Below are 9438 nucleotides of genomic sequence, written 5' to 3'. Positions count from 1 at the left end.
TTATTTCTTCAATTTGTTGTTTATATAAAGTTGGACCAGATTACGGAAACCAATTTTCACCCCTTGTACTAAATTAAAGGTTGAAAATTGCTTTTTTGAACCCCTTAAAAGATCACGAATGCTCGGAAAATACCCCTTCAAAGGCAGTGAATCTATACATTGAATGTGAACTCTGAACATGTGATGTATAAAGAAGTGTGGCACGATTAATAATGCACAATCAATCATTAATGTATGTATATTTATAAAGAATCCAACATTTTCATTTTTAATTCTTAATAATTTCGTTTCTGCTGGAAACCAATCTCCAAAAGAAATATTTGTACCCGTCGTTTGGTACGGGTAAACGGCTAGTGTATATATATATATATATATATATATATATATATATATATATATATATATATATATATGGGTAAAGTGAATATACCTAACAACCTTATATAAGCTTAGGTACCTAACCCCATCATTCTACATAATTTTATATCATATTTGCATTGTAATCACCCAAAGTTCTTAAAATTCAACCTCATAACTTGATTGCTTCCAAAATCTTTGGACTTTCACCATTATCATCCTTCAAATGACGTCTTTCTATCGGAGACCCCCTGGTGGGCTTCATATACTACTGTTACAAATCAAATGGTGTAGGAAGAATATAATGGTGAATATCTGAAAATCTTTGAAGTAAATCAAGTTAAGGGTTGAACTTTAAGAACCTTAGACGATTGCAATGGAAATATAATGCAAAACAATATAGTATAATGTGGTTAGGTAGTTGTTAGGTATTTTCACTTTACCCTATATATATATATATATATATATATATATATATATATATATATATATATATATATATATATATATACTAGCAGTGTACCCGTGCAAAGCGGCGGGGCGTGTAAATTCTTTCGATAATATGTTTCCTCTATAAAAATGTTATGTTACAAAATAAAGTACATGTCGAAGACAAAATAATCAAACTATGGTGTTATTTGGGAGATGAAGTCATTTTTTGTTCCTGGACGGTAGACTTTATAGCAGAGGAGGGAACAAAGAGGTATATGCGATTGGAGGGATATTTGAATCAACATGCTAAATTTAAGGATATCTAAAAGGGTTCAAAATTTGAATGAATCCGGGATTTGAGGGAACTATATCAAATTGCTGAGAAATATAAGGAGATTTGATGATAAATATTTGAATTCAAAATTTGGTTAAAATTTAATATTATTTTATTAATGGTTACTTGTACTATCAGCTTCATCATTTGGACGTTTTAAAAAATATTATTATTATAATCAATCTATTTATAAAAATAGTTAGATTTCTTTTATAAGATAGTATATATATATATATATATATATATATATATATATATATATATATATATATATATATATATATATATATATAATCAAGTAAAACGACGAAAATTAAGGTTTTATACTTCTAAAATCATTTGCAAAAATTGGCAAATTGGCAAATCTATTTGCAAAAATCATCAAAACGATATAATTTTGGTAATTTAGAACATGGTTGATTTTTGCAAAAAGTAATTGATGGTTTTAGCTTATTTATTTATTGTTTACTATTATAATAATACCGAAAGGAACGAGATTTGCGTGAAAAATGAAAAATCTAAGCAAAAATCAGCAGCCAAATCTCTTTGAAAGCATCTCGCCCTTCTGTCCTTCACCTCGTTCGCACTTCTCCCTCCCTCTCTCTACCTCTACTATCTCATAAACCCTCTTGCAGATTTCTATTGCTGTTTTCCCCATTTCCATCGTACAGATCTGCTTCGGATCAAACCCGCAAGCATTTCTTACGCATTTTCTTTTTGTTGTGAAGATCATTGTGTAAACAGAAATGGGTGCCTACAGAGCAGACGACGATTATGATTACTTGTTCAAAGTAGTCCTGATCGGGGATTCTGGAGTTGGAAAATCAAATCTGTTGTCGAGATTCACTCGAAACGAGTTCAGTCTTGAGTCCAAATCCACCATCGGCGTTGAATTCGCCACCCGTAGCATTCGTGTTGATGATAAAGTTGTTAAGGCTCAGATTTGGGACACCGCTGGCCAGGAAAGGTACGTATCAGATCTCTCCAACGCCCATTTTTATCGATTTCGTATGTAATTGTAGAAATGAAGCATTTATGTAGCATATCGGTTTTGAAATGAGATGGTTTAGATCCGACTGTTCTGTATGCTGCTTCTTTATATGAAGATCGTTCTACTTTAGATCTAGAGTTTGCATTGAAGCTTGATGTCTTCAAAAATTCAAAATTCTTGTCTTAAATTCTTAATGTTAAGCGCGTGATTGTCATGGACATAATAAGTTGATCTACTTCGATCAGTCAGATCATCTATCTCCAACTTTAAGTGAACCCTTCTGTATTCGGGTTTACAATTGGAGTAGAAGAGTTAGGATGGATGCATTGCCATGGGTGTCGTAATTGCTATGTTAAAGTTAGTCATTGATTTATTGAGTTTAGTTGAAATGTCTTGATGTGATATAAGTAGGATATAATTCTAAGGCTTTGATCACATTAATGATGATGCTTATTACACTTCCTAATGATCAAATTATGAACTCAATTCTTAATACACAAAAGCTTTTTATAGATATATCATGATCACAGTTTCATATCTGTCAAAATGACTTTATCCCAATGAAAGTTTGTAGGGTTTAATAACTTTCCAGAAGAAAAGATGAAGATAATCTAATCAAAAGAACATTTTTCTATGCCATTGATTGTTCTTGTTCATATCCCTTCAATCCTTCATGAGTTAGTTCGTTATCAATATAAGTAAATAAAAGAAACGGAAGCTTAGTCTATAACCATATTTTCATATTCTTACATGCTGCTATGATAAGAGGACTTTAGTTTTATTTAATTACTCTGATGAGACTTGTTCGTTTTTAACACACACCTAGAAAGACAAATTTGAGGTTGTAGGTTTGTTTTACTAAAAACTTTCGTTCTATTAGTTAATAAGAAGTTTTGGTGGATTAACATAAAAAAAAAACCTTTCTTTTGTTCTCTCTTGATGTGAACAAAAGATGGGTTTATGTTGAGAACACTTTGTTATTGATTCTAGGGTTATTTGCAGTTTTTCACATTTATGCAACAAAAACTTCACCTTTTTCTAATGTTGTAGATTTTCTACAATTTGTTGCATAAATAGGGAAAACCATGAAATGTTGTTGCATAAATGCACATTGAACCCTTGAGTTTATAGCTATAGTAAATATCATGCACTTTAAATTGTTTTGACCTTTTGGACCAAAATTTTGTTTTAGAAGACAAGAAAAAATAGCCATTTTTAAGGGAAAAAAACGTTATCTGAATGAATTAAATAACCTATCACCACAAAGTAGCTTGTTTCAGTGCATGACTTCCTATGTCTATGTTTATAGTTTTATTTATTCAATTTCATTCGCATTTATTAGCTAAAATCCGTTTTAAACTTTTCAATCTTTACAATATATGAGCTGAAATAAAACATATATATAGCTGTTTCTTTTCGACTTGTTGCAGATGAACACTACAACATCCACAATAGGAGCTTTTTTTCAAGATAAAAAGCTCTTGTAATTTGAAAAAAGCTACAAGAGTAGCTTTTTCAAGTTGATTGTTAATTAACAATCTTTTCCCATGAGCTTTTTCAATGATTCTGTGGGCCCCATATGTTTTCAACCAATTATAAATCAACTTCTTGTAAAAACAACCCACAAAAAGCTAATTTAAGCTCTCCTATTGTGGATATACAATTAGCCTTTTCATTTGAAACTTTTTCACGAAAAAGCTCTCCGATAAAGTCTCAATATTTTGGGTCAGTTTACAGTTTAATCCCAATATTTTTATTGAACAGAAAAATCCCGATCATCTAATTTTATACGATAATCTGTCATTTTCCATTGAAAAAATAGAGACCCTTTTTGTTAATTTGGGCAAAATATAAAATATTCAGGACTTTTCTGTTGTAAAAATAAAAGTTCGGATTAAACCCGTAAACTGACCCAAAATATTGAGAGATTTCCCCTGGAAATAAGGTTTTTCCAATAAGTATTCTGATATCATTTATCCAAACAACACTGTATCCAAACACCAGAATTAAAATACCATTTTCTTCTGGAAGGTACCGCGCAATCACAAGCGCATACTACCGAGGCGCGGTCGGCGCCCTACTTGTGTACGACGTGACCCGCCACGTCACCTTCGAAAACGTCTCCCGATGGTTAAAAGAGCTTCGGGACCACACAGACGCCAACATCGTCATAATGCTCGTGGGCAACAAAGCCGATTTGCGCCATTTACGAGCCGTCCAATCAGAGGACGCCACGTCATTCGCGGAAAAAGAACACACGTATTTCATGGAAACCTCGGCACTCGAATCACTAAATGTAGAAGATGCATTCACGGAAGTTCTTACTCAAATTTATCATATTGTTAGCCGGAAGGCTCTAGAAGCCGGAGATGATGCCGCCGCGTTGCCGAAAGGACAGACGATTAATGTGGGCGGTAAGGATGATGTGTCGGCGGTCAAGAAAGGCGGGTGTTGTTCGAGTTAATTTAATGGAAAATTTGATATAAATCATAGTTTTTATTGTTTGGTGAAAATCAAATCAAATCAAATCAAATGGATGATTTATGGGGTTATGTTTAATTTGTATTGTTATAATTGATATTTGATAGCGATCTTCAGAGGGGAATAGGTTTAAATTTCTTTGTGGTTTTTGTTGCATTCAAATTGTAGCAAGATTCTATTGTTATCTATGTATTACGATTGATTATTGTTTAAGTGCATTTATTTCTTTTCCATCGTGGCTTTATGTCTTCCAATTTTTATTTTTTTTGTCTTAATAAAGATATAGATCGAGTTGTTTTATTTTGTTTTTCATCCACGTTTAGCCTTTTTGTAACAAATTTAGTTCCATGTCCAAAGGATTGTAAGCCCCATCCCAACGATCGTTTATACTATCTATATGTACTTATAAATGAATTATATTTTCAAACATGCATATCCATTTGAAACTTGTATTACTATTCAATTTGTTTTTAATAATAATTATAAATTTGTTATAACCTTAAATAAATGCAAAACCTAAATTTTAATCTAAAATTAACTAAATTTGAATATTAAACTAATATTTTTTTACTTTTCTTTATAAAATTATATCTTTAACTTTTAATATATTATACTTATCTTATTAGTTTCGATATGTTTTTGAATGTAAACAATTGTTATTTTAAAGTTCCAGCTTTGAATAATATAAAATACTTAAGTTATTAATTTAAATATAACGTTAAAGGGTTCACTTAAATTGAAATCTCAATTAAACTTAAAATAAATCCAAATATTTTTTTTTTATAAATAGTTAAAATATATAAACTATAATGTTAAATGCAAAACCTAAATTGCAACCCTAAAATAACTAAAAAAATCTAAAACTATTTTATAATTATTAAGAGTTTCTAAATAAATAGTTTAAAAATAACTTACAATTAAAATAGTCGAAGTAACAATATGTAAAAAAAATTATATTGTTACCTTCAAAAACAAAAATAATGTTAGATGTTTTTAGATAATTATAATGATAGAAATTAAAATGTTAAACAAAAAAATTTAAAAATTAATTAATCATGACAACAATTATAAATAACATTAAACCATATATTATTTTTAATTTTATTTATGAGTAATCATAGAACTCATTAAGACGATGGATATTATATACTTTTAATAGATGTCTACGTTGTAATATCATTAAAAATATCAATGTTTAATAACAACTTAGTATAAGAATCATTATATCAAAATTAACAACAATCTCATTGTTGTAATTATCAAAAACACACACACACACGCACACAAACACACACACACATACACACACAAACACACACACACACACACACACACACATATATATATATATATATATATATATATATATATATATATATATATATATATATCAACTGTATACTTATATTCTGCACAATGCGTCTAACGCCTGATTCCTGGTACGCATTTAATTCATTTATTTATTTATTTTGAAAGAAAGACCCGGCGAGTTAGTGGCCCTAACTCGTCGAGTAGAGGTCAGAGTATGCAAGGGATTTGAGCTAGTTACTTGGCGAGTTAAGATCCCTAACTCGACGAGTAGCTCGGCCAGGGTGAAACCCTAATTTTAGGGTTTTGAACCCAATTTAAGCATCTTAATCCCCACCCATTAGCCTCATTTACTACCTCTTTGTCCTAAACCCTAATCTACGAAGTCCTAGAGCTTTCCTTGAGTGTGTGAGCCATTTTGAGTGATCTTTGTGCACTTTTGAACCTTGTGAAAGAAGAAGAAGATAAAGGGCTCAAGAGAGAACGAGTAAATCCAGAAGCTACACTCCTTTTGCTACATTTTATGGTAATCAAGCCTTAAACTTGATCATTCTTTTCTTAGATCTATTTACTTCCATTTTATGAGGGTCTTTGGGATTTGGACGTCCCAAGTGACTTATACTTCAAATCTAGGATCTAGGAGGGGTTCCATGGCATAAAGGTGCAAACTTTATGACCATGGAAGCGCCATGCAAGCTTTTAAGCATTTATATGGCCTTTTTAGCCCTAAAAGGCCATTCATGGAAGCAAGTTTGAGACTTTACGTGGTTAACTGGTATCTAGGCCCTAGATCTAGGCTTTCATGCTTTGGTTTGGGATGCTAAGGCTTTTTGGACAAGATTTATGTCCTAAAGGAACTATGGTTTTATACAAACCCTTCAAGAAGAGTTATCAACGGGTAAAGTTGGAAACTTTACCCTTAGAAAGATCATTCCAGTTAACAAACGAGATATGAACCTTGGATCTAGAAAAAAGGGGATTAACGTGTTAAGATGGCCAAATCAGACAAAGGAACTCGTCGAGTCCATGAGGGAACTGACGAGTCGGGTCGTATTGTCCCGTTTCAGTTTCGAGTAGACCTCAACGAGTCTGTAGAGGGACTCGGCGAGTTGATTCGCCCAGTCGCGACTATGAGCAATTTGATAGGACTCGACGAGTTAGAGGAGCGACTCGGCGAGTTTAATCGCGATCTCAGGATTTCTGAGTTAAAGAGCTCGGTGAGTTAAAAGGTTGACTCGGCGATTTGGTCAACCTAGAATGTTGACTTTGGCCAGAGCGTTGACTTTGACCAGGGGTAAAATGATCATTTACCCTTAGAAGGATTTTCAAAATTTGACTAAGTATTATTGTATAGTGTTAGCCGGGGAGTCGTGGGAGTAGCCAGTAGAGATTCCTCACGCACGAGTTCAACATCCAGTTTGAGAGGTTAGTCTTCCTTTAGTAGGAACTGGTCGAAGGCACCAATGCTGGGCCGTTTATGTATGTTAGCATATGTCGGACTTCGGTCCGATGCTAGGGGTAGCCCGATGTAGAGTATATGTTCCGGACTTCGGTCCGATACTGGGGTGGTCCTGAGAAGAGTTTATGTATACTTCATGTCTTTGTGATTCATGCATGTTATATGTTATATGTTATGTGTTCCGGGCCTAAATCCGATGTCGAGGCAAGCCCGATGTATGTTAGTTTATATGTTATGTGTTCCGGGCTTCGGTCTGATGTCGGGGAAAACCTGATGAGTGTTATATGCTTATGTTTTATGCTTATGCTATGTATTTATGATACAGGGTAAGCTTGATGTCGGGGCAAGCCCGATATCGGGCGAGGCTCGATGCCAAACGTGGTCTGATGCCGGGGTAAGCCCGATGTCGGGCAGGAGTCTGATGTCGGGTTCGTCCCGATGCAGTTGGGCGGAGTCCTATAGTTGTGTTTTATGTTTTGTGTACAGTATGTGGTAGTTTAGGGGAGCTCACTAAGCTTCGTGCTTATAGTTTTCAGTTTTGGTTTCAGGTAGTTTTGCTAGCAAAGGGAAGGGCGCGAGATGATCGCTTGGCACACACCACCGTTTCTAGCTTGGGATATTTACTTTGATATTTGACATGTGATTTTGTTATGTTGACAGTTCTTATGACATTTTTGAGATAGATAGTTTATAACTTTTTATGATGGTGATATTTATGTTTTGATTAATGATTTAAAAACGAAAATTTTGGATCGTATTTTTGGGACGTTTCATGTTGGTATCAGAGCCTTGGTTTGAGGGATTCGGTCACACTTTTGGGTGTGTCTGAACTCAAACTAAGGAATTGGTATAGAAATTTTCAAAAGAAAAACCATTTTTATAAAAGGATTTTTGAGAAAAGAAAAGAATTTTAGAAAAAATAAAAAGAAAAGGATTTTGAAAAAGAGAAAATGTTGTGGTGCATGCAATCAGCTGAGCTCAAGTAAGTACTCCAAAATTACCATACAAGTTTATGTTATGATATGTTGATCAAAATTACATGCTAGATTAGGGATAAGGATCTAAGAAGCATGCCTTATGTGCTTGTTATATGTGTATCAACTTTATGAACTGCATGCTAGTAGCAGATTAGTAATTATGATGGCTTGATTAGAATATGCTTGATTATGTGTACTCAATGCTCGAATGTTGCTTGCTTTGTGCATTTAGGAATTCTATATATCTTTTACTAACTGGTAAATAAATTTGTTAAGTTACATATTTCGAGTACTAAATAATTTAAGAAGGTTAGGTTTAGCCTTATTTCGCAGCTCTCGTTTGAGTCTAAACGTTGTAGGGTAGAACCTCTCATTCGAAGAATTATCTAGTCTTAGTGATATGTAATAGTATTCAGGAGCTAGTTAGGGGAAGATAGCAAGGACTTCTTATGCAGCTGATGGTGGAGAGTGGATGGTGATTTCCCTAGGGCAAGCCTAGGATGATAATAGCGCGTAAAGCATTAGTAGTAGAAAGGACTTGGTGAAGTCAAGGAAGTTCTTCAGGAAAGTACGGATAGATGTGGAAGGTACTATGGGCCCGTACTACTACAAGCAGAGGATCCGTGTTTGAGTCAAGGAAGGCTAAGATGAATCCGAGGAACTTGTAGTATATGTATGTTCCCTTAAGATATGATAAGTATTTTGATGTTTATTATGATGTCTTTTTCAGACTGGTGGTTTTACACACAAGACCAGTCGGCAGTTCATGCGCCGGTGAGGGATTAGGCTCAGGCTCAGGGGCCGGGCAGCTAGACGACCAGATTAGGAAGTTCGTCTCCTCTGAGATCACGCACAGTATCCTAGATCAGACTCCTGTGATCTTTGGCATGATCAAGGAGGGTATTTTAGAGCTTTTGGATGAGATGTTGAGTGCTTTCCACACTGAGGTGGCGGCCATGATGGGGTCGTGCACACTGACTTTCAGGGAATTTAGAGCTTATGGAGCTCCCGACTACCCTGGGCCTCGGGACCCCATTGCGAGCACCAGATGGTTGGCGGATGTTGCCAACGCATTCCACACAAACAAATGTCCCGAAGG

General features: G+C 34.2%; 1 protein-coding gene across 1 annotated transcript; it reads left to right on the top strand.

Annotated features, from left to right (window-relative positions):
* The first annotated feature begins 1640 nt into the window (after positions 1-1640).
* On the top strand, positions 1641-4826 carry LOC145008604 (ras-related protein RABA1f-like). Its single transcript, XM_078967186.1, has 2 exons — positions 1641-2090; positions 4146-4826. The coding sequence occupies exons 1-2, from the start codon at positions 1870-1872 to the stop codon at positions 4576-4578; spliced, it is 654 nt and encodes a 217-aa protein (XP_078823312.1). The 5' UTR covers positions 1641-1869; the 3' UTR covers positions 4579-4826.
* Positions 4827-9438: the final 4612 nt, after the last annotated feature.

Source organism: Lactuca saligna, chromosome 8 (genome assembly GCF_052625555.1).
Source record: "Lactuca saligna cultivar CGN05327 chromosome 8, ASM5262555v1, whole genome shotgun sequence".
NCBI lineage: Eukaryota > Viridiplantae > Streptophyta > Magnoliopsida > Asterales > Asteraceae > Lactuca > Lactuca saligna.
Note: the sequence above shows the minus strand (reverse complement) of the source record. Positions and strands in the feature narration are given on the sequence as shown.